Source organism: Moschus berezovskii, chromosome 26, assembly GCF_049115385.1.
Source record: "Moschus berezovskii isolate FMDL1 chromosome 26, NW_MosBer_1.0, whole genome shotgun sequence".
NCBI classification, from domain to species: domain Eukaryota; kingdom Metazoa; phylum Chordata; class Mammalia; order Artiodactyla; family Moschidae; genus Moschus; species Moschus berezovskii.
The window spans coordinates 10,804,702-10,829,779 of record NC_142485.1 but is presented as its reverse complement, the minus strand read 5'-3'; the positions used below and the strand labels follow the sequence as shown (position 1 = coordinate 10,829,779).

At 38.7% G+C, this 25,078-nt stretch overlaps 1 protein-coding gene across 1 annotated transcript in view; it reads left to right on the top strand.

The window, feature by feature from the left end:
- Nucleotides 1–25,078, top strand: part of LOC148773737 (disintegrin and metalloproteinase domain-containing protein 5-like) — a 119,652-nt gene that overhangs the window by 70,816 nt on the left and 23,758 nt on the right. The window contains exons 15-18 of the mRNA XM_088832666.1: nucleotides 1,532–1,622; nucleotides 2,798–3,017; nucleotides 18,972–19,058; nucleotides 19,723–19,838. Coding sequence (XP_088688792.1) covers nucleotides 1,532–1,622; nucleotides 2,798–3,017; nucleotides 18,972–19,058; nucleotides 19,723–19,838 — 514 coding nt within the window. The remainder of the gene's footprint in view (nucleotides 1–1,531; nucleotides 1,623–2,797; nucleotides 3,018–18,971; nucleotides 19,059–19,722; nucleotides 19,839–25,078) is intronic.

Below are 25,078 nucleotides of genomic sequence, written 5' to 3'. Positions count from 1 at the left end.
CCTGTCCTTCGTTACAGAGTTAGCTCAAACTCATGTCCATTGAGTCGGGGACGCATTCCAACCACTTCATCCTCTCTGCCCCCTTCTCCTCTTGCCCTTAGTCTTTCCCAGCATCAGAGTCTTTTCCAGTGAGTCGGCTCGTCGCATCAGGTGGTCAAACTATTGGAGCTTCAACTTCAGCGTCAGCCCTTCCAATGAATATTCAGGGTTGATTTCCTTTAGGATTGACTGGCTTGATCTCCTAGCTTTCCAAGGGACTCTCAAGAGTCTTCTCCAGCACAACAGTTCAAAAGCATCAGTTCTTCAGCCCTCAGTCTTCTTTATGGTCCCTCTCACATCCATACATGGCCACTGGAAGAACCATAGCTTTCACCATATGGGCCTTTGTTGGCAGCGTGATGTCTCTGTTTTTTAATATGTTGTGTAGGGTTGTTATAGCTTTTCTTCCAAGGATCAAGTGTCTTTTAATTTCATGAGTGCAGTCACTCTGCACAGTAATTTTGGAGCCCAAGAAGATAAAGTCTGTTACTGTAGACAATTTTTCCCCATCTGTTTACCATGAAGTGATGGGACTGGATGCCAAAATCTTAGATTTTTGAATGTGGAATTTTAAGTCAGCTTTTTCACTCTCCTCTTTCATCTTCATCAAGAGGCTCTTTAGTTCTTCTTTGCTTTCTGCTGTTAGAGTGGTCTCATCTGCATATATGAGGTTATTGATATTTCTCCCTTCAATCTTGATTCCAGCTTCTGCTTCATCCAGTCTGGCATTTTGCATGATGTACTCTGCATATAAGTTAAAATAAGCAGGGTGACAGTACATAGCATTGATGTACTCCTTTCCCAATTTGGAACCAGTCTGTTGTTCCATGTCCAGTTCTAACTATTGTTTCTTGACCTGTATACAGGTTTTGCAGGAGGCAGGTAAGGTAGTCTGGTATTCCCATCTCTTTAAGAATTTCCACAGCCTGCTGTGATCCACACAGTGAAAGGCTTTAACATTGTCAATGAAGCAGAACTAGATGTTTTTCTGGAATTCTCTTGCTTTTTCAATGATCCAGTGGATGTTGGCAATTTGATCTCTGGTTCCTCTGCCTTTTCTAAATTCAGCTTGTACATCTGAAAGTTCTCGGTTCACATATTGCTGAATCCTAGTTTGAAGGATTTTGAGCATTACCTTGCTAGTGTGTGAAATAAGAACAACTCTGTGGTAGTTTGAACATTCATTGCCATTGCCCTTCTTTGGGATTGGAATGAAAACTGACCTTTTCCAGACCTGTGGCCACTGCTGAGTTTTCCAAATTTGCTGGCATATTGAGTGCAGCACTTTCACAGCATCATCTTTTTAGAATTTAAAATAGTTTAGCTGTAATTCTGTCACCTCTACTAGCTTTGTTTGTGGTATTGCTTCCTAAGGCCCACTTGACTTCACACAACAGGATATCTGGCTCTAAGTGAGTGATCACAACAACGTGGTTATTCGGGTCATAATAATTCAGCCAACCTTTTCTGTACAATTTCTTTTTTCTTTTAGGGGCTAGAGGTGCTCCATTTTCTTGTTTTGATGAAGTAAATACAAGAGGAGATAGATATGGAAACTGTGGCCGTAATTTTTGTGAGTATAGGTATGTATTTAGAAAATTACAATATTTTTTTGGAATGTAGCTTGTATATTGCTAAGATTCTGGAATACATGTACAAACTAAGATGCCATTTTATAGCAGGTTTTCTCTTTTTTATGATCTCAGCTGAACAATATTACCTACTTCCTACAGATAACATGTGTTCAATAGCTATAATGTTATATCAGTGACCATAAAAATCATATCTATTGACGGGATGAGGTAGTCATTGTATAAAGTCCTTTATATATACTTATAAATTGCAGCCATGAAATTAAAAGATGCTTACACCTTGGAAGGAAAGTTATGACCAACCTAAATAGCATTAAAAAGCAGAGACATTATTTTGCCCACAAAGGTCTGTCTGGTCAAGTTTATGGTTTCTCCCGTGGTCATGTATGGATGTGAGAGTTGGACTGTGGAGAAAGCTGATTGCCAAGGAATTGATGCTTTTGAACTGTGGTGTTGGAGAAGACTCTTGAGCGTCCCTTGGACTGCTAGGAGATCCAACCAGTCCATCCTAAAGGAGATCAGTGCTGGGTGTTCATTGGAAGGACTGATGCTAAAGCTGAAACTCCAATACTTTGGCCACCTCATGTGAAGAGTTGACTCATTGGAAAAGACTCTGATGCTGGGAGGGATTGGGGGCAGGAGGAGAAGGGGACGACAGAGGATGAGATGGCTGGATGGCATCACCGACTTGATGCACATGAGTTTGGGTGAACTCTGGGAGTTGGTGATGGACAGGGAGGCCTGGCGTGCTGTGATTCATGGGGTTGCAAAGAGTTGGACATGACTGAGCGACTGAACTGAACTGAACTGATACTATGTATTTAAACATATATTTATATACATCAAATGTTTGTACTTAGAATCATTTATCCCATTTTACTAATGAAAAAAATGGAACACCAGTAATCACTTGCTCAAATTTCAGAAGCTAATATAGAACAGATTAGGGCTGTCAGATTGCAAAAATGGTTTATTTTTTCCTTGCTATATTTCCTCACAAAACACAAAGAGCCACATCATGCATGAATCGGTATGCTCCTAAAATTTACTTACAGAAAACTTTTGAACTTTAGATTTAAATTATCAAAATACTTTTTAAAGTTAGCTGTATCAGCAATCTATTTCTGTAAATAATAGAGTTTTTTTTTTCTTCTTTATGCTTTTAGAAATTCATTGTGTGGAAAATTAGTTTGTGCCTGGCCATATAAAACTTTAGTATCACAACCAAATTTATCTGTGGTCTATACACATGTACGAGATGAAATGTGTGCATCAGGATTCCTAAATGCTGACAGGATACTTAGAGATACATTTACCACAGTTGAAACACCTGAAGACAGAGATGAAACATTTGTAGAAGATGGCACTATTTGTGGTCCTGAAATGGTAATTAGAAGTAAAAGTTTTAAGTGTTTCAACAATTATATTTTATACTTATGCTGATTTTGACAATATACCAATCAATGCATTTTAAAATAGTTGCAGCCAGAGATGGAGAAGCTGTATACAGTTAGCAAAAACAAGACCAGGAGCTGACTGTGGCTCAGATCATGAACTCCTTATTGCCAAATTCAGACTTAAATTGAAGAAAGTAGGGAAAACCACTATACCATTCAGGTATGACCTAAATCAAATCCCTTATGATTATACAGTGGAAGTGAGAAATAGATTTATGCGACTAGATCTGATAGAGTGCCTGATGAACTCTGGACGGAGGTTCGTGACATTGTACAGGAGACAGGGACCAAGACCATCCCCATGGAAAAGAAATGCAAAAGAGCGAAATGGCTGTCTGAGGAGGCCTTACAAATAGCTATGAAAAGAAGAGAAGTGAAGAGCAAAGGAGAAAAGGAAAGATATAAGCATCTGAATGCAGAGTTCCAAAGAATAGCAAGGAGCGATAAGAAAGCCTTCCTCAGTGATCAATGCAAAGAAATAGAGGAAAATAACAGAATAGGAAAAACAAGATATCTCTTCAAGAAAATTAGAGATTCCAAGGGAACATTTCGTGCAAAGATGGGCTCGATAAAGGACAGAAATGGTATGGACCTAACAGAAGCAGAAGATATTAAGAAGAGGTGGCAAGAATACACAGAAGAACTGTACAAAAAAGATCTTCACGACCAAGATAGTCACGATAACGTGATCACTGACCTAGAGCCAGACATCTTGGAATGTGAAGTCAAGTGGGCCTTAGAAAGCATCACTAGAAACAAAGCTAGTGGAGGTGATGGAATTCCAGTGGAGCTATTTCAAATCCTGAAAGATGATGCTGTGAAAGTGCTGCACTCAATATGCCAGCAAATTTGGACAACTCAGCAGTGGACACAGGACTGGAAAAGGTCAGTCTTCATTCCAATCCCAAAGAAAGGCAATGCCAAATAATGCTCAAACTACCGCACAGTTGCACTCATCTGACACGCTAGTAAAGTCATGCTCAAAATTCTCCAAGCCAGGCTTCAGCAGTAGGGGAACCGTGAACTCCCAGATGTTCAAGCAGGTTTTAGAAAAGGCCTAGAGGCACCAGAGATCAAATTGCCAACATCTGCTGGATCATGGAGAAAGCAAGAGAGTTCCAGAAAAACATCTATTTCTGTTTCATTGACTATGCCAAAGCCTTTGACTGTGTGAATCACAATAAACTGTGGAAAATTCTGAAAGAGATGGGAATACCAGACCACCTGACCTGCCTCTTGAGAACCCTGTATGCAGGTCAGGAAGCAACAGTCAGAACTTTACATGGAATAGCAGACTGGTTCCAAATAGGAAAAGGAGTACGTCAAGGCTGTATATTGTCACCCTGCTTATTTAACTTCTATGCAGAGTACATCATGAGGAACGCTGGGCTGGAAGAAGCACAAGCTGGAATCAAGATTGCTGGGAGAAATATCAATAATCTCAGATATGCAGATGACACTACCCTTATGGCAGAAAGTGAAGAGGAACTCCAGAGCCTCTTGATGAAAGTAAAAGAGGAGAGTGAAAAGGTTGGCTTAAAGCTCAACATTCAGAAAGCAAAGATCATGGCATCTGGTCCCATCACTTCATGGGAAATAGATGGAAAAACAGTGGAAACAGTGTCAGACTATTTTTTGGGCTCCAAAATCACTGCAGATGCTGATTGCAGCCATGAAATTAAAAGACGCTTACTCCTTGGAAGGAAAGTTATAATCAACCTTGATAGTATATTAAAAAGCAGAGACATTACTTTGCCAGCAAAGGTCCGTCTAGTCAAGGCTATGGTTTTTCCCGTGGTCATGTATGGATGTGAGAGTTGGACTGTGAAGAAAGCTGATCGCCGAAGAATTGATGCTTTTGAACTGTGATGTTGGAGAAGACTCTTGAGAGTCCCTTGTACCGCAAGGAGATCCAACCAGTCCATTCTAAGGGAGATCGATCCTGGGTGTTCATTGGAAGGACTGATGCTAAGGCTGAAACTGCAATACTTTGGCCACCTCATGCGACGAGTTGACTCAATGGAAAAGACTCTGATGCTGGGAAGGGTTGGGGGCGGGAGGAGAAGGGGACGACCGAGAATTAGATGGCTCGATGGCATCACCGACTCTGTGGACATGGGTTTGAGTGAACTCTGGGAGCTGGTGATGGACAGGGAGGCCTGGCGTGCTGTGATTCATGGGGTCGCGGAGAGTCGGACACGACTGAGCGACTGAACTGAACTGATAGAGGTATCATTTATCATAAAATTCATTCATGGTAAGAATGACATTCAGTGCAGTCACTCCCACTCTTTGTAACCCTATAGACTGCAGCATGCCAAGCTTCCCTGTCCAAACCAACTCCTAGAGTTTATTCATGTCCATCGAGTTGGTGATGCCATTCAACCATCTCATCCTCTTTCATCCCCTTCTCCTCTCACCTTCAATCTTTCCCAGCATCAGGGTCTTTTTCAGTGAGTCAGTTCTTTGCATCAGGTGGCCAAAGGATTGTAGCTTCAGCTTCAGGATCAATCCTTCCAATGAGTATTCAAGACTGATTTCCTTTAGGATGGACTGGTTGGATCTCCTTGCAGTCCAAGTCACTCTCAAGAATCTCCTCCAACACCACAGTTCAAAAGCATCAATTCTTTGGTGCTCGGCTTTCTTTATAGTCCAACTCTACATCCATACACATCTACTGGAAAAACCATAGCTTTGACTAGACAGACCTTTGTCAGCAAAGTAATGTCTCTGCTTTTTAATATGCTGTCTAGGTTGGTCATAGCTTTCCTTACAAGAAGCAAGAGTCTTTTAATTTCATGGCTACAGTCACAATCTGCAGTGATTCTGGAGCTGCCAAAAATAAAGTCTGCCACTGTTTTCACTGTTCCCCATCTATTTGCCATGAAATGATTGGACTGGATGCCATGATCTTAGTTTTCTGAATGTTGAGCTTTAAGCCAACTTTTTCCCTCTCCTCTTTCACTTTCATCAAGAAGCTCTTTAGTTTTTCTTCACTTTCTGCCATAAGGGTGGTGTCATCTGCATATCTGAGGTTATTGATATTTCTTCCAGAAATCTTGATTCCAGCTTCTGCTTCATCCAGCTGGGCATTTCACATGATGTACTCTGCATATAAGTTAAATAAGCAGGGTTACAATATACAGCCTTGATGTACTCCTTTCCCAATTTGGCACCAGTCTGTTTTCCATGTCCAGTCCTAACTGTTGCTTCCTGATGTGCATGCAGACTTCTCAGGAGGCAGGTAAGGTTGTCTGTTATTCCTATTTCTTTAAGAATTTTCCACAGTTTGTTGTGATCCACAAGTCAAAGGCTTTCATAGTCAATAAAGAAGAACTAGATGTTTTTTTGGGAACTCTCTTGTCTTTTCTATGATCCAGTGGATGTTGGCAATTTGATCTCTGGTTCCTTTGCCTTTCCTAAATTCAGCTTGTACATCCTGAAGTTGTCAATTCACGTACTGTTGAAGCCTAGCTTTAAGGATTTTGAGCATTACCTTGCTAGCATATGAAATGAGAAGAATTGTACGGTAGTTTGAACATTCGTTTGTATTGCCCTTCTTTGGGATTGGAATGAAAACTGACCTTTTCCAAACCTGTGGCCGCTGCTGAGTTGTCCACATTTGCTGGCATATTGAGTGCAGCACTTTCACAGCATCATCCTTCAGGATTTGAAATAGCTCAGGTGGAATTCCATCATGTCCACTAGCTTTGTTTGCAGTAATGCTTCTTAACGCCTACTTGACTTCACACTCCTGGATGTCTGGCTCTAGGTGAGTGAGCACACCATCATGGTTGTCCAGTTCACTATGACCTTTTTTGTATAGTTCTTGTATGTATTCTTGCTACCTCTTCACAATTTCTTCTGCTTCTGTTAGTTCCTTGATGTTTCTGTCCTTCATTGTGCACATCTTTGCATGAGAGGTTTCTTTCATATCTCAATTTTCTTGAAGAGATCTTTAGTCTTTCCCATTCTACTGTTTTTCTCTATTTCTTTGCATTGTTCACTTAAGAAGCCTTTCTTTTCTCTTCTTGTTATTCTCTGGAAGTCTGCATTCAGTTGAGCATAGCTCTCCTTTTCTTCTTTGCCTTTTGCTTCTTTTCTTTTCTCAGCTATTTGTAGGGCCTCCTCAGACAACCACTTTGACTTCTTGCATTTCTTTCTCTTGGGGATGTTTTTGGTCACTGCCTCCTGTACAGTGTTATGAACCTCCATCCACAGTTCTTTAGGCATTCTGTCTACCAGGCCTAATCACTTGGATCTGTTTTATCACCTCCGCTGTATAATCATAATGGATTTGATTTAGGTCATGCCTGAGTGGCATAGTGGTTTTCCCTTCTTTCTTCAATTTCAGCCTAAATTTTGCACTAAGGAGCTCATGATCCAAGCCACAATCAGCTCCAAGTCTTGTTTTTCCTGATTGTATAGAGCTTCTCCTCTTTGGCTGCAAAAAATATAATTAATCGAAATCAGATCATCTGGTGATGTTCATGTGTAGACTTGTCTATTGCCTTGTAGGAAGAGGATGTTTGCTGTGACCAGTGTGTTCAGTGTGTTGGCCTTTGCCATGCTTCGTTTTGTACTCCAAGGCGAAAACTTGCCTGTTACTGAAAGTATCTCTTGATTCCTCCTTTTGCATCCCAGTCTGCTATAATGAAAAGGACATCTTCTTTTGATGTTCGTTCTAGACATCTTGTACGTCTTCATAGAACTGTTCAACTTCCTTCGGCATTATTGGCTGGACACAGACTTGTATTACTGTGAAGTTCAATGTTTTTCCTTGGAAACAAACAGATCATTCTGTCGTTTTTGAGATTGCACTCAAGTACTGCATTTCAGACTCTTTTGTTGACTATGAGGGCACCTCCATTTCTTCTAAGGGATTCTTGCCCACAATAGTAGACATAAATGATCATCTCAATGAAATTTGAACTTTCCCATCCGTTTTAGCTCACTTATTTCTAAAGTGTTGATGTGTACTCTTGTCATCTCCTGCTTGACCATGTCCAATTTACCTTGATTCATGGACCTAATATTCCAGGTTCCCATGCGATATTGTTGCTTACAGCATCAGAGTTTATTTTCACTACCAGACATATTCACAACTGAGCATCATTTCCACTTTGGCCAAGTCCCTTCATTCTTTCTGCAGCTATTTTTCTGCTCTTCTGCAGTAGCACACTTAAGTCTAGTTTTATAGTTATTTATTGTGTGTGTACTCAGTCAATTGTATCAGACACTTTTGCAACCCCACAGACTCCTCTGTCCATGGGTTAGTATTCCAGATTAGAATACTTGAGTGGGTCTCCATTTCCTCCTCCAGGAGAGCTTCCCCACTCAGGGATAGAGTCTGCGTCTCCTGTGTCTCCTGCCTTGGCAAGTGGATTTTTTTTTTCACCACTGAGCCACCTGGGAAGCTTGCAGGACAGTAAGTTTGGACCATTATCAAGAGTATAAATAATTACATTGCCATTAAAAGTGAAGAAACAGTAAAAGTTTTGTTTCTGAATTTGAGGAGACATGTGGAACCAGTTACTAGTTTAAAATGTTTCATTTCAGTTTATAAAAGCATAGAGCTAATGAAGTGAGGATTAGAAATGCATCAAGAAAATAAAAGCTTTCTCATTCATCATCAGAAAAGTATAACCACAATTAATTTTTCTCATTGTTTAACTTATCCCTGAATAATTGATTTTTACTTCCCTGGATCTTGAGTTAGCAGTTTGCTTTCGTATGGCATTTTATTTTTGGATATAAAGGATTCCAGTAAATCCTGATTCAGCCATATGATATATCTAATTCACACCATAGTGAAATTGTCTAATCAGTGTCAGCATATACTGTACTATATGGTATACTGTACCATATACTGTACCTGTGAGTCTAATTCTTAAATTCAAATAGTTTAGAATACCTTATGGGATCCTTTCTACATGTCAGTGAAGACTTAGTTTCTATCCTGTATCTGAAAGCACAAACTACCAGTTGATCAAAAGCTTATAAAGTTTGTTTGGTTAATTTATTAGAGTCACCAATAGTATGAAAATGGAGAAAAAAAAATCTATTATTGGAGCGCAGGGATGTGATAACTGTTGATTAAGAGTTTGATCAAAGTTTCTCTTGAGGATAAGAGAATATTATGGAGAGAAATGAACTTGATTTTCTATGAGCTTTCAATTCATTCTTGTAGCATATACAATATATGCTGAAATAGTTTTGCTTATATTAATAACATTTAAAATTAACCTAGGGAAGGCTGGCTGAATTCCTTTGACAGTTCATCCTATGCACCTCTTTTTATTAAATTTATTTATTTTTTATTGAAGGATAATTGCTTTACAGAATTGTGCTGTTTTCTGTCAAACCTCAGTATGAATCAGCCATAGGTATATATATATATATATATCCCCTCCGTTTTGAACCTCCCTCCCCATCCCACCCCTCTATGTTGATACAGAGCCCCTGTTTGAGTTTCCTGAGCCATACAGCAAATTCCCATTGGCTATCTGTTTTACATATGGTAATGTAAGTTTCCATGTTACTCTTTCCATACGTCTCACCCTCTCCTCCCCTCTCCCCACGTCCATAAGTCTCTTCTCTATGTCTGTTTCTCCATTGTTGCCCTGTAAGTAAATTCTTCAGAACCATTTTTCTAGATTCCATATATATGTGTTAGAATATGGTATTTATCTTTCTCTTTCTGACTCACTTCACTCTGTATAATAGGTTCATCCACCTCATTAGAACTGACTCAAATGTGTTGCTTTTTATGGCTGAGTAATATTCCATTATGTATATGTACCACAACTTCTTTATCCATTCATCTGTCGATGGACCTCTAGGTTGCTTCCATATTCTGGCTGTTGTAAATAGTGCTGCAATGAACAATGGGATACATACATGTGTCTCTTTCAATTTTGGTTTCCTCAGGGTATATACCTAGGAGTGGGATTGTTGGGTTGTATGGTTGTATTCCTAGTTTTTTAAGGAATCCCCATACTGTCATCCTATGCAGCTCCTGCTGCTGCTGCTGCTGAGTCACTTCAGTCGTGTCCGACTCTGTGCGACCCCAAAGACGGCAGCCCGCCAGGCTCCGCTGTCCCTGGGATTCTCCATACATTGCTATTTAACTGAGAAATAATGAAGACTATCATAAATTAGGAGTTTGAAGTTAAGATATACACTGCTATGTATAAAATAGGTATACAACAACAACCTACTGTATAGCACAGGGGTCTATATTCAGTGTGTTGCAATAGCATGTAATAGAAAAGAATCTGAAAAAGAATCATCATTGTATGTGTGCTCAATCTTGTCTGACTCTTTGCAACCCCATGGACTGCATCCCACCAGGCTCCTCTGCCCATGGAATTTTCCAGGCAAGAATACTGAAGTGGGTTGCCATTTCCTACACCAGATGAAAAAGAATACTGTGGATGCTGATTGCAGCCATGAAATTAAAAGACACTTACTCCTTGGTAGGAAAGTTATGACCAACCTAGATAGTATATTAAAAAGCAGAGACATTACTTTGCCAACAAAGGTCCATCTAGTCAAGGCTATGGTTTTTCCAGTGGTCATGTATGGATGTGGGAGTTGGACTGTGAAGAAAGCTGAGTGCCGAAGAATTGATGCTTTTGAACTGTGGTGTTGGAGAAGACTCTTGAGAATCCCTTGGACTGCAAGGAGATCCAACCAGTCCATTCTAAAGGAGAATCAGTCCGGGGTATTCACTGGAAGGACTGATGCTAAAGCTGAAACTCCAATACTTTGGCAACCTCACGCGATGAGTTGACTCACTGGAAAAGACTCTAATGCAGGGAAGGATTGGGGGTGGGAGAAGAAGGGGATGGCAGAGAATGAGATGGCTGGATGGTATCACCAACTCGATGGACATGAGTTTGAGTGAACTCCGGGAGTTGGTGATGGACAGGGAAGCCTGGCGTGCTGTGATTCATAGGATCGCAAAGAGTCGGACACCACTGAGCAACTGAACTGAACTGAACTGATATATATATATATATATATATATATATGCTGCTAAGTCACTTCAGTCGTGTCTGACTCTGTGTGACCCCATAGACAGCAGCCCACCAGGCTCCCCCTTCCCTGGGATTCTCCAGGCAAGAACACTGGAGTGGGTTGTCATTTCCTTCTCCAGTGTCTGAAAGTGAAAAGTGAAAGTGAAGTAGCTCAGTCATGTCCGACCCTTAGTGACCCCACGGACTGCAGCCTACCAGGCTCCTCCATCCATGGGATTTTCTAGGCAAGAGTACTGGAGTGTTTTGCCATTGCCTTCTCCGATATATATATATATATATATGTATGTATATATACACATCTGAATTACTTTGTTGTACACCTGAAGCTAACACAACATTGTAAATTAGCTATACTTAAGTTTTAAAATGAATTAAAAAATAAAGATATAAAATTCTCAATTGCAGTTAGGAACAATAGTTTCTGTTATTTTGTAAAAAGCCCTTACAGTGTGATGCATTTTCATTAAAAATTTAATGTCTTACAAAAATAAATAAATAATGGAGAATACCAAACAAATTTAAGTATTTCTAGAATCCCAGGGATGGGGGAGCCTGGTGGGCTTCCATCTATGGGGTCACACAGAGTCGGACACGACTGAAGTGACTTAGCAGCAGCAGCAGCAGCAGCATTCTTTTATTTATGAGATAAGAGGTCAAATCCGTTACTTTCTGATTGCAATCTCAGGTATTAAAAAAATGACCCCCAAATTTTTTTGACTTTAGACTCAGAACTGGTAAGATAAAAATCATCACAGTTGCCCAAGGTGGTACGGTCACTTAATTTAAAAGGATTATTGGTATATAGTAAAATTTGCTTAGCTCCCTGTTAACCAAAGTGACAATGCAAGAGCTCCCATATTAATAGGTGAATGTAGTAAAATTGTGCAGAACTTTAGCTCTTTCAAAAATATGTGGGAGTTTAAAAAATAACCATTTACATGATACAAAGCCATAAAATTATTTTAGTGAACTACTGAATCTCTCCCATTTAGATGAATTACAGAAAGTAAAGAAAAACTTTGTACTATCTCTATTAAGAGCAAATTAAATACTTCACAAGCAATTTCTAGGTATACAATTCTTAAAAATCCAAATTCTAATTTTACATCAATACAGTATTCAGTTCACTTCAGTCGCTCAGTCGTGTCTGACTCTGTGACCCCATGAACTGCAGCACGCCAGGCCCCCTGTCCATCACCAACTGCCAGAGTCTATGAAAATCCATGTCCATTGAGTTGGTGATGCCATCCAACCATCTCATCCTCTGTCAGGCTCTACATTATTCACAGGTACATTCGAAAATTATCTTATGATTGAGCCAACCAAAACTGAACAGTTGTTACTAAAATTTTTAAGACTCATTACTTTTTTGATTATTGATATAATAAACAAAGGTTCAGTTCAGTTCAGTTGCTCAGTCGTGTCCGACTCTTTGCAACCCCATGAATCGCAGCACGCCAGGCCTCCCTGTCCATCACCAGCTTCTGGAGTTCACTTAAACTCATGTGCATCGAGTCGGAGATGCCACCCAGCCATCTCATCCTCTGTCGTCCCCTTCTCCTCCTGCCCCCAATCTCTCCCAGCATCAGAGTCTTTTCCAGTGAGTTAACTCTTCGCGTGAGGTGGCCAAAGTATTGGAGTTTCAGCTTTAGCATGAGTCCTTACAATGAACATCCAGGACTGATCTCCTTTAGGATGGATTGGTTGGATCTCCTTGCAGTCCACGGGACTCTCAAGAGTCTTCTCCAGCACCACAGTTCAAAAGCATCAATTTTTTGGCACTCAGCTTTCTTCACAGTCCAACTCTCACATCCATACATGACCACTGGAAAAACCAGTGGTCAAATACCTTGACTAGATGGACCTTTGTTGGCAAAGTAATGTCTCTGCTTTTTAACATGCTATCTCGGTTGGTCATAACTTTCCTTCCAAGGAGTAAGCATCTTTGAATTTCATGGCTGCAATCACCATCTGCAGTGATTTTGGAGCCCCCAAAAAATAAAGTCTGACACTGTTTCCACTGTTTCCCCATCTATTTAATGTGAAGGGATGGGACCAGATGCCATGATCTTAGTTTTCTCAATGCTGAGCTTCAAGCCAACTTTTTCACTTTCATCAAGAGGCTTTTTAGTTCCTCTTTGCTTTCTGCCTTATGGGTGGTGTCATCTGCATATCTGAGGTTATTGATATTTCTTCTGGCAATCTTGATTCCAGCTTGTGCTTCTTCCAGCCCAGTGTTTCTCATGATGTACTCTGCAGATAAGTTAAACAACCAGGGTGACAATATACAGCCTTGACATACCTTTTCCTATTTGGAACCAGTCTGTTGTTCCATGCCCAGTTCTAACTGTTGCTTCCTGACCTGCATACAGGTTTCTCAAGAGGCAGGTCAGGTGGTCTGGTATTCCCATTTCTTTCAGAATTTTCCACAGTTTATTGTGATCCACACAGTCAAAGGCTTTGGCATAGTTAATAAAGCAGAAATAGATATTTTTCTGGAACTCTCTTGCTTTTTCCATGATCCAGTTGATGTTCGCAATTTGATCTCTGGTGTCCTCTGCCTTTTCTAAAACCAGCTTGAACATCTGGAGGTTCATGGTTCACGTATTGCTGAAGCCTGGCTTGGAGAATTTTGAGCATGACTTTACTAGCGTGTGAGATGACTGCAACTGTGCAGAAGTTTGAGCATTCTTTGGTATTGCCTTTCTTTGGGATTGGAATGAAAAATAACTTTTTCCAGTCCTGTGGCCCGGAGAGATAAGAAAGCCTTCCTCAGTGATCAATGCAAAGAAATAGAGGAAAACAGAATAGGAAAGACAAGAGATCTTGTCAAGAAAATTAGAGATAACAAGGGGACATTTCATGCAAAGATGGGCTCGATAAAGGACAGAAATGGTATGGACCTAACAGAAGCAGAAGATATTAAGAAGAGGTGGCAAGAATACACAGAAGAACTGTACAAAAAGATCTTCATGACCCAGATAATCACGATGGTGTGATCACTCACCTTGAGCCAGACATCTTGGAATGTGAAGTCAGGTGGGCCTTAGAAAGCATCACTACAAACAAAGCTAGTGGAGGTGATGGAATTCCAGTTGAGCTATTTCAAATCCTGAAGGATGATGCTGTGAAAGTGCTGCAAATTTGGACAACTCAGCAGTGGCCACAGCACTGGAAAAGGTCAGTTTTCATTCCAATCCCAAAGATTACTTTGCACAAAATATAATATTCTGTATTCATTTAAATCTTGACTTTGACTGTTCTCTTTTATATTCTGAAATAATCAGATATAACGTTAGGATAAATCTAGTTTGTCTTTTGAAAAGCAGTTACACAACCCATCACCCTGAGATGGTTGTCTTCTGCCGTTATTGGTACTAATATGTCCCAGCTGTATAATTATAATTTTAGCCCAATTAAGGTATATTTCAGAAAGAAGTGAGAGGTAGATCGTTAATTACTACCTCTCATATAGAAGCTAGTTAGCAGCCTAAAAACAAATACACACATTGTACGGTTCCTTAAAGTCACACTCATTTTCTTTTTAAAGTGGCAAAAATGAACAAGTTAATTTACACAACCCAGAGGTATAGCCATTCTATAATGTGTAAAATAAGCAAAATTGTATGTGGATACACATGTATATGCATATATACACATGTATATGCATATATGCAAACATTCACATATATTTATATATTCACAAATATTCAAATATTCACAAATGTATATATACATGTATATATCATGGATAGGCTTCCCTGGTAGCTCAGCTGGTAAAGAATTTGCCTGCAATGCAGGTGACCCCGATTTGATTCCTGGGTCGGGAAGATCCCCTGGAGGAGGGATAGGCTACCCACTCCAGTATTCATTGGCTTCCTTGGTGGCTAAGATGGAAAAAATCTGTCTGCAATGCAGGAGACCTGGGTTCGATCCCTGGGATGGGAAGATCCCCTGGAGGAGGGCATGGCAATGCACTCCGTTATTATTGACTGGAGAATCCCCATGGACAGAGGAGCTTGGAGGGCTACAGTCCATGGGATCGCAAAGCGTCAGACAGGACTGAGCAACTAAGCACAGCACAGCGTATATCATGGGCTGACTTACTGACTGGTTAAAAATCAGAAATGAATTCAAAACAACTCAAAACCAAACTGAGAAGGAAAAGAAAACTCAAGAGAAATGGAGAGTGAGCCAAAGTGAATCTTTGATGCCACTTGTAAATCACCCTGCAAGGGGGGTTCAGGAGGGGGAACTTATGTAAACCCGGGGCAAATTCATATCAATGTATGGCAAAACCAACCAATATAATATTGTAAAATAATTTGCCTCCAATAAAAAATAAATTAATTACATTAAAAAAAAAAAAAGAAAAGACGTGTCCATACTTAAATAGCTTGAAGGGAAATTTGTTGGGCAAAGAAATTTGTCTATGGCAAATATGTCCACTTAGGTACTTCACTGGGGCCTTGAAGACTTTCAAAAATGTTAAAAACATAGCTTTTATACAAATATAAATTTGAGCACCTATCAAGCACAGTAATGAAGGAACAAATTGTGAAAGCTAGTTCAAAGAGTGTTTGAAGGACTACATATTTAGAGGCATTAGTCAAAAGAATGTTGAAATACAACTGCTAGGTTTAAAGTAAAATCTGCTAATGTCCTATAGAGCAGTAAAACTATCATTTAGGGGTTATCTTTTCAGTCAGACAAAACTCATTTATATATTTGCCAGAAAAAAATCTGTGTTATCATGTAACTTCGCAAAATCTAGGCTCTTATCAGTAGTGACTGGCAAGTTATGGAAAATGCATTCCCTTAAATAATTAAATAATCTTTGTGTTTCCTTTAATGAATGTTCAAAAATGACATTGGGGTGAATGTAGTTCTCCCATTGTCTCTATTTGCAAGTTGTGGACAATTTTAACAGGTTTATTAAGCAATATTGGACCAATATTTGTCATTAATGATCTCCATACATCTTTAAAACAGCAACATTACTTTTAAGTAAATTTTATACAGATCATTTTTTATGTTGTGCAATGTATAATCAAGTGTTTTTGCATGCACTGTAGGGAGTAAATTTTTAACTAACATTTGAAGATCTCATGTGAATACTAGTTTGGATTAACACATTATTTGATCAAAATTTTTGTCCTTTGGATTGTTTTTGGAACAACTTAAATTGTATCGATTGTTTCAGTAGAATTTCAAAATTTATATTGATTTTTAAATTATTATGATTAACTCTTGCTTTTTTTTCTGATTGGTAGATGAATGTTTTAACTGAATAATATTAGGACAATATTATATTCTGCTATAATATAATACATGTATGTTATACATAAGAATAAGCAAACACTATTAACAATAATATAGTTGTTTTATAACAGTGATATAGAATGTTTTCAGAAAGTTCTAATATTCTATAAACAATATATCCAACAACAGTTTAATGTTCTAATTTATCCTAGAAATTATTAATTCTAAGAGCTACACTCAAAAATTAATGTACATGTCTACATGCAATAAATGCTGGAGAGGGTGTGGAGAAAAGGGAGCCCTCTTACACTGTTGGTGGGAATGCAAACTAGTACAGCCACTATGGAGAACAGTGTGGAGATTCCTCAAAAAACTGGAAATAGAGCTGCCATATGATCCGGCAATCGCACTCCTGGGCATACACACGGAGGAAACCAGAATTGAAAGAGATACATGTACTCCAATGTTCATTGCAGCACTGTTTATAATAGCCAGGACATGGAAGCAACCTAGATGTCCATCTGCAGACGAATGGATAAGAAAGCTTTGGTACATATACACAATGGAGTATTCAGTTCAGTTCAGTTCAGTCACTCAGTTGTGTCCGACTCTCCGCGACCCCATGAATCACAGCACGCCAGGCCTCCCTGTCCATCACCAACTCCCGGAGTTCACTCAAACTCATGTCCACAGAGTCGGTGATGCCATCCAGCCATCTCATTCTCTGTCGTCCCCTTCTCCTCCCGCCCCCAACCTTTCCCAGCATCAGAGTCTTTTCCAGTGAGTCAACTCGTCGCATGAGGTGGCCAAAGTATTGCAGTTTCAGCTTTAGCATCAGTCCTTCCAATGAACACCCAGGATTGATCTCCTTTAGAATGGACTGGTTGGATCTCCTTGCAGTCCAAGGGACTCTCAAGAGTCTTCTCCAACACCACAGTTCACATCCATTCTTTGGCGATCAGCTTTCTTCACAGTCCAACTCTCACATCCATACATGACCACGGGAAAAACCATAGCCTTGACTAGACGGACCTTGGTTGGCAAAGTAATGTCTCTGCTTTTAAGTATACTATCAAGGTTGGTCATAACTTTCCTTCCAAGGAGTATTACTCAACCATTAAAAAGAATGCATTTGAATCAGTTCTAATGAGGTGGATGAAACTGGAGCCTATTATACAGAGTGAAGTAAGCCAGAAAGAAAAACACCAATACAGTATATTAATACATATATATGGAATTTAGAAAGATGCAAATGATAACCCTGTATACGAGACAGCAAAAGAGACACAGATAGTGTGTTTGGGACTCTGTGGGAGAGAGTGAGGGTGGGATGATTTGGGAGAATGGCACTGAATCATGTATGTTGTCATATGTGAAACGAATCACCAGTTCAGGGTCGATGCATGTTACAGGATGCTTGGGGCTGGTGTGCGGGGATGACCTAGAGGGAGGATAAAGGGAGGAGGGAGGTGGGAGGGGTGTTCAGGAGGGGGAACTCATGTGCACCCGGGGCGGATCCATGTCAATGTATGGCAAAACCAACCAATATAATGTTGTAAAATAATTAGCCTCCAATAAAAATAAATAAATAAAATTAAAAAAATTAATGTACATGTTTTTGAAAGAGTCTCTAGTTTTGCTTATTAAATTCAAATTTACTTTTATATAATGCTTTTTGATAATATCATAGTATCTGTCACATCTTGCTTATTTGGAAACATAGAGATACATACAAGATCTGAGGTCTCTCTCCCCTTGAAATCTAAATGACATTGGCTCCAATCTCTGTTTCAGAGTTCTGATCCCCCTCTTTCTGTATACCCTGTTTTTGTTATGATCCAAAAGCAAAACTCAGCCAAGAACAAAACTCTTTTGTAAAGTATTGATTTTATTGAAAAATGTTGAGTAATTGGAAAAGGTCACATAATTTAATGCCATAAATTAGGGGAATATAAACTTACATATTAAACATTTCCTTTTCTTAGAAGGCCATTTAGCCATCTCTCTCTTGAGAGTCTCTCATCATTCTATTACCTCATATAATTTCCTGTTATCCTTGCTTTTCTCCTCATTTTTTCCCCCACATGGAATAGTAACATGCCTCATTTGCTGCTCCTCATACACATGATTTTATTATCTCAACCTCCCATGCAAAATTTCTCAGCCCTAACTGCTCATGGTAATCGTCTAAACTCTGCCTGCAGAGATCTTGATATAATGGTGTCAGGTACAGCCCAGGCCTGGGTATTTTTTAAATGCTCCTCACATAATGATTGAACTCAAAGGACTAACCAAATTATTTTTCTGGGTATTTTTCTTTCTAAAAGGACTTCTGGTGCTAGATGGCAAGAAAATAAAACTTTCAGCTTCTTACTTGACTATACTTTTACAGTATGAAGGCACGTAGCTTATTGCACATTTATTTCAACACTGTCACAATTATAACTTTATGTTTTGAATTTTTATGCCAATTCTTGGTAATATGAATCCTTGAATTTTTTCTCATGTATTATCTATATGCACAGTCTAATTTGATGGTTTGACTGAATTTGTTTTTCAATTTCTTTGCTTTGTTTTAGTATTGTTTGGAATTTTCCTGTGTAGAGATTAAATACCGAATCAATACTACACAATGCAGTAATGATAAACATTGTAATTCAAAAGGAGTAAGTAATTTCAGTTTTCATTTTAAGTAACATACTTTAAACAATTCAGTCAATGTTTGGAGATTTAAAGAAATCTTTTGAGTAATTTTTTATCATTTTCATGCTGCTTGCTGTGATTTAACAGTCTAACAGTTTCTATCTTACTTTCTTGAGAAATCTTGCCAAACTGTTTATTAGAGATGATTTAGAAACATTTAAGATGATTCTGGACATATAAAATGATTGGTAAATATGTGGGCTGGATATGCTGTAGGTACTGTATTTACCATTTAACCAAAATGATCTTATTTTTACAGAGAAAAGGCAGGAACTGTTAAATAAGGTCATTAGCAGTGTCTTGTTCATTAATTTAGTGTCCAGACTTTTCTGTTAAGTTAGGAAGTAAATGATCATTAGTGGCATGTTACTGTTGATTGATAATATCTTGGTCCGGTTGTGGGGAGAGTTGAAAGAATTTTTAAAAATAATTTGGCAACAGAAGCCAGATATACTTTCTACAGTATAGGAAATTTCAAGGTAAAATTTGTGACAATTTGTTGAATTTATCTATTTAAGATAAATTCTGTGGAATAAATTCACTGTTCAATAAGTATAGAATATTCATTGGTCTCTGTGGAAAACCAACTTTGTACATAAAAACTGTTCTATTGTCTAATTATTCTAGGTATGCAACAATTTTGACCACTGCCATTGTTTGTTAGGGTTTGTGCCTCCTTACTGCAGGCCACTCCTAGGAGAGTTTGGAAGTGTCGATGATGGACACAAGCTCAAAGCTGGTGAGTGTCTTTAAAACGTCAACCTAAGGTAATATGTAAGAAAATAAAGTTTAGGTTCCAAACCACATTGTAAAGCAACTAATGTCAACAAATATGGTTTTATTTTACTCATGAGATTTTAAAAAACTAACCCAGTTTAAGTTTGTATTTCTTCTGTATCAACGTTGAGATTGTTTACTAACAAAAATTGTACCTAGTGGTAGGAAATTTGAAAAGTAGAAATTATAGTGTCCCTAATTTAATCAGTTAATTTAGATTGTTCATTTTGGATTGTCTCACATATGCTTGGTTTAAAATGGCATTAGTCATCATTGTCATCTTTCAGGCCACTCTTTTCTCTTGCAATGTAGGGGCTCCAACTTAAAGTTTAAAATTTTACCTTGAGAATATCCCCACTCCTAGGGTTCCTGAGTATTGTTTTGAGATATAGGTTTGGATGAGACTGGGAACAACTGGAGGATATTCCTGATTTCAGAAGAGGATGTCTGTCCACCTTTACCCCTTTTCCTTTTGGGTCAAATAAATGATGAACTCCTGGGCAGGCTTATATGCAGCTTGAATACCAAGGGGAGGCATACGTAGAGGAGTAACTTTTAGACAATTAAAATAGATATATCAGTCTGTGTGTAGACCAAAAAAAAAAAAGGAAACATAATCATTTAACATGTAACAAACAACTATATATATTATTATTTTCACATGAATATGTAGAAAAATAGGTATTTATTTTAAATTTTACATTATTCTGTATTGTGCACTTTTGTTATATAAGTGAAGTGAAGTCTCTCAGTTGTGTCTGACTCTTTGCAACCCCATGGACTGTAGCCTACCAGGCTTCTCGGTCCATGGGATTCTCCAGGCAAGAGTACCGGAGTGTTGCTGTTATTTAAGTGAAACAGCAATAGAACTAATTAATAGTGCTGATCAATAGTAGTTTATAGAAAAACCAATTAAAAGTAATAATATATGAACAAGAACAATATTTTATAATGAGAATATAATGTATTCTCTAATACAGCAATTTACTTTGCCTCTTTTTAAAAACCCTGTACTAGATATTGAAGTTTTGCATGGCTATCTTCTTTTTTCTTAAAATACATAAATGTAAGATTTTTAGAAAGGAGAAAGAATAAAAACATAACAAGAATAATTAAAGATACCCTCATAGTCAATGAAAATAACATTGACATGCTTCAGTGCCATAATACAGTCAGACATATTTTTTGTTTCATTAGCCAGTTATACTTTCTGAACTGCTTGCAGCCTTTAAGGTATCCTTCTTTTAAGTGGTAGCAAAGTGGAATAGAATCAAATGTAAAATTCATTTTGACTTGAAGCTTTGTTTTAACAAGCCCACATTTACTGAATTGTGGTATCAGTTCATTGTAAGGGCATTATGCTAAGTATCTCGACAAAAGCAGTTGAGCATAGGATACAAAGGGTTTTCTTTACTAGATAAAGCAGGTTTTCAGGCTTGGAAAAACTATTAATATTTTGCCGCTCTCCAAAAACGTTCAATCACTTTGTTGCTGCAGGCTTGGTCTGATAGGCCACTTCTCTGTCAGTCAGCTCTTTTGCATATGTAAATTCATCACATAGGCTATCCATGTCTCAAATGCCCATCATTTTTATGCATTCCAAAGCACACTGGATGTTAAATATTTGGCTTAAAGCATAGAAATAATCTTAGCTGGTGAAATCTAATTTGAATTCCATAGAAATTACCGTTTTAATAAAGGGACTGAGGAAGTCCTTCCTAACTTGCTTCCTCATTGCCGGTTACATTTTTTGAGTTCCGAAGCAGTCTTTATTTCCAAAGGTATGAGTCGTCTTTTCAGTGTATGAACTGTTGTCATAACCTATGAAAATCATGGAACTACCACGGTGTTGTCAGTGCCTCCTCTTCTGGAATTCTGAAGGCCTCTTCACATGTGGATCATCAGATTGCTTTGGAAAAGCAGCATGTAAATATCCATTTCACTGCGAACTTTCTTTTCTCTATTCTTATCCTCCATGAATTTCAACATTAGAGAAGTATTTTCTTCTTGTCCAGCCTTTTAAAAATAAGATTTTACATCAGGTAAATATTTTAGCATGGGCTTCCCAGGTGGTTCGATGGTAAAAGAGTCCTCTTGCCAATGCAGGGACCCTGATTTGATCCCTGGGTGAAGAAGACACCCTGAAGGAGGAAATGGTGACCCACTGCAGTATTCTTGCCTGAGGAATTCCATGGCCAGAGGAGCCTGGTGGGCTACCATCCATGGGGTTGCAAAGAGTCAGCCATGATTGAACACACACACACTGCACTGCAAATATTTCAACATATCTTCTATGACCAGCAAAGAGTACAACCATCTTGTACACTTGTTTAAGGAAGCAATGTCTTTCCACTGTGTGAAGTTAAAAAAAAAAAAAAATTCTTGTTAAATGCTTTTGCACATTTTGAGGAAACTAAAAGTGATTGAAATTTTCATTATGAAAACATTTATATCACAGAAAAACAAATCACACCCCTTTCAGTGTTGTGTAACAGGTGTACAGGACATTTGGCAAGTGAGATCTTTTTCTTTTCTTCAGTAAGAAATTTATAGACTGAATGGAACTTGCAAAGATTTACATTTTCTCTGTCTGCTAAATATGCATATAGATGAGCAAAGCCTAGTTTGTGTTTGATCAGGATAGCAAAAATCTCTTTATTTTATATGGTTTTACTAAAATTTTCATAGAAACTCAGAAACTTATTTGAAATTCTCTTCTGGAAACTAAATTACCTAAGAGCTGGAGCAATGTGTGCTACCACATTTACTTTCTAAAATGTGACAGTCATTGCTTCACTGTAAGGGATCAACAGATGTTATTAAAACTTCCACTTTTTTCTCCCACTAGTCATTTTAGTTATAATCTATGAATCTGGAAATGTAACTTCATTGTTTTGTAGAGCAATCAAGAAAGTGAATGAATAGATAAAACATGTTTGTTCTTGTAGTGAGCCCAGAACTAATCCAGCAGTAGTTATTTTTATCTGCACACTGCCATCTTTAGGGAAGACAATTTTTTTTTTTTTAAACTCAGGAAACAAAAATGTGTAATTGATTTAGATACTTGCTTGTCTCAACCCAGACATTTGAGATTTCATTTCCATATGTGTTTTTTCGGCTCCTTCTTCACCATACCCAATTCAAAATATTTTTTTATTAAGATATAAATGATGTGTAGCATTGCATTAGTTTCAGGGGGTACACCATAGTGATTTGATATTTTATAGCGTGTAAAACGATGTAGGTCATCACTGAAGTAGGTCTAGCTAACACCTGTCAGCATACTTATTATAGTCCTTTTTTCTTGTATGGGGAACTTTTAAGGTATGCTCTGTTAGCAACCTTTAAATAAGCAATGCTGTATTATTCAATGCTTGTACACACTCAGCAGAGATGTCAGCAAAGCAGTTTCACACTAGGTCGGAAGTGTAGGGTGCAAGACCTCTGCCCTCAGCACTCTATGAGCAAGTGAAATAAGATTAAGCCCAAAGGAAAAAGATAAAGGAGGCAGAGACAAGATGACTTGGTAGAAAGACATAAGCTCTTGCCAGAACAGCAGAATCACAACTAACTGCTGAACAGCCATTGAAAATAAACTTTGGAACATACAAATAGATACCCTACATCCAAGTCCAAAGCAAAAGCCACAATGAGGCAGTAGGAGGGGTGCAATAGCGATAAAATCAAATCCCATACCCACTGGGCGGGTGACCCATAACCTGGAAAATAATTATATCATAGAACTTATTACACAGAAGTGAAAACTATGAGCGCCTATGTGGGGGTCCCCAGCTTAGGGGTCTGTCATCAGTAGGAGGAACTCCCTGAACAGCTGGCTTTAAAGGCCAGTGGGGTTTGATTGCAGTAATTCCATAGCACTGGGGAAGACAGAACCCCCGCTCTAGAGGGCACACACAGGCTCTTGTGCACAACAGGTCCCCATGAAGAAGCAATGACCTCACAAGAGCTGAAACTATCATACCATCATGCTCATTTCAAGTGGCAGTAAGTAGTAAGGTTATGCTCAAAATCCTTCAAGCTATGCTTCAGCCATATGTGAACTGAGAAAATTCCAGATGTGCAAGCTGGGTTTCTAAGAGGCAGAAGAACCAGAGATCAAATTGTCAACATTCGTTGGATCATGGAGAAAGCAGCAGAGTCCCAGAAATACATCTACTTCTGCTTCATTGACTACACTAAAGCCTTTGACTGTGTGGATCACAACAAACTGTGGAAAATTCTTAAAGAGATGGAAGTACCAAACCAACTCACCTGCCTCCTGAGAAACCTGTATGTGTGTCAAGAAACAACAGTTAGAACCGGACGTGGAACAACTGATTGGTTCAAAGCTGTGAAAGGCATACAACAAGGCTGTGTATTATCACCCTGCTTATTTAACTTCTATGCAGAGTATATCATGCAGAATCTTGGGTAGAAGGAATCACAAGCTGGAATCAAGATTGCCGAGAGAAATATCAACCACCTCAGATATGCAGATACCACCAGTCTGATCACAGAAAGTGAAGAGAAACTAAAGAGCCTCTTGAGGGTGAAGAAGGAGAGTGACAATGCTGGCTTGAAACTCAATATTCAAAAAACTAAGATCATGGCATTGGGTCCGATCACTTCATGGCAAATAAAAGGGAAAAAAAGTGTTACCAGTGACAGATTTTATTTTCTTGGCTCCAAAATCACTGTAGATGGTAACTGCAGTCATGAGATTAAAAGACGTTTGTTCCTTGGGACGAAAGCTATGACAAACCTAGACAGTGTATTACAAAGCAGAGACATCGCTTTGCTGACAGAGGTCCATCTAGTCAAAGCTATGGTTTTTCCAGTAGTCATGTACAGGTGTGAGAGTTGGACCATCAAGAAAAAAAACAACGGTGGATAGACAGGCATACAATAGACATTCTTGTTCCTAAAGGGAGAAATTGGAAAGGAGAAAGGTGTGACAGGTCTCAGGAAATACAAATAAAACTTAGCAAGGCAAATTACATTCAATGTTAAGGTTGGAGAATAACCCTCTTAGTTTTCATGTTCTGTCCTCCAGAGCCTTTGGGGTGGGAGCATAACCCAGCTGCAGTAGCTTCTACCCTACCTCTTCAGCTCTGGACAGAGGCTCCATCCATACAGCTTTTTGGAGTAAACTACCCCTGAGCCACTGGGCAATGGAGCTTGGCTGGTCAAAACTGAGGAAGAGACA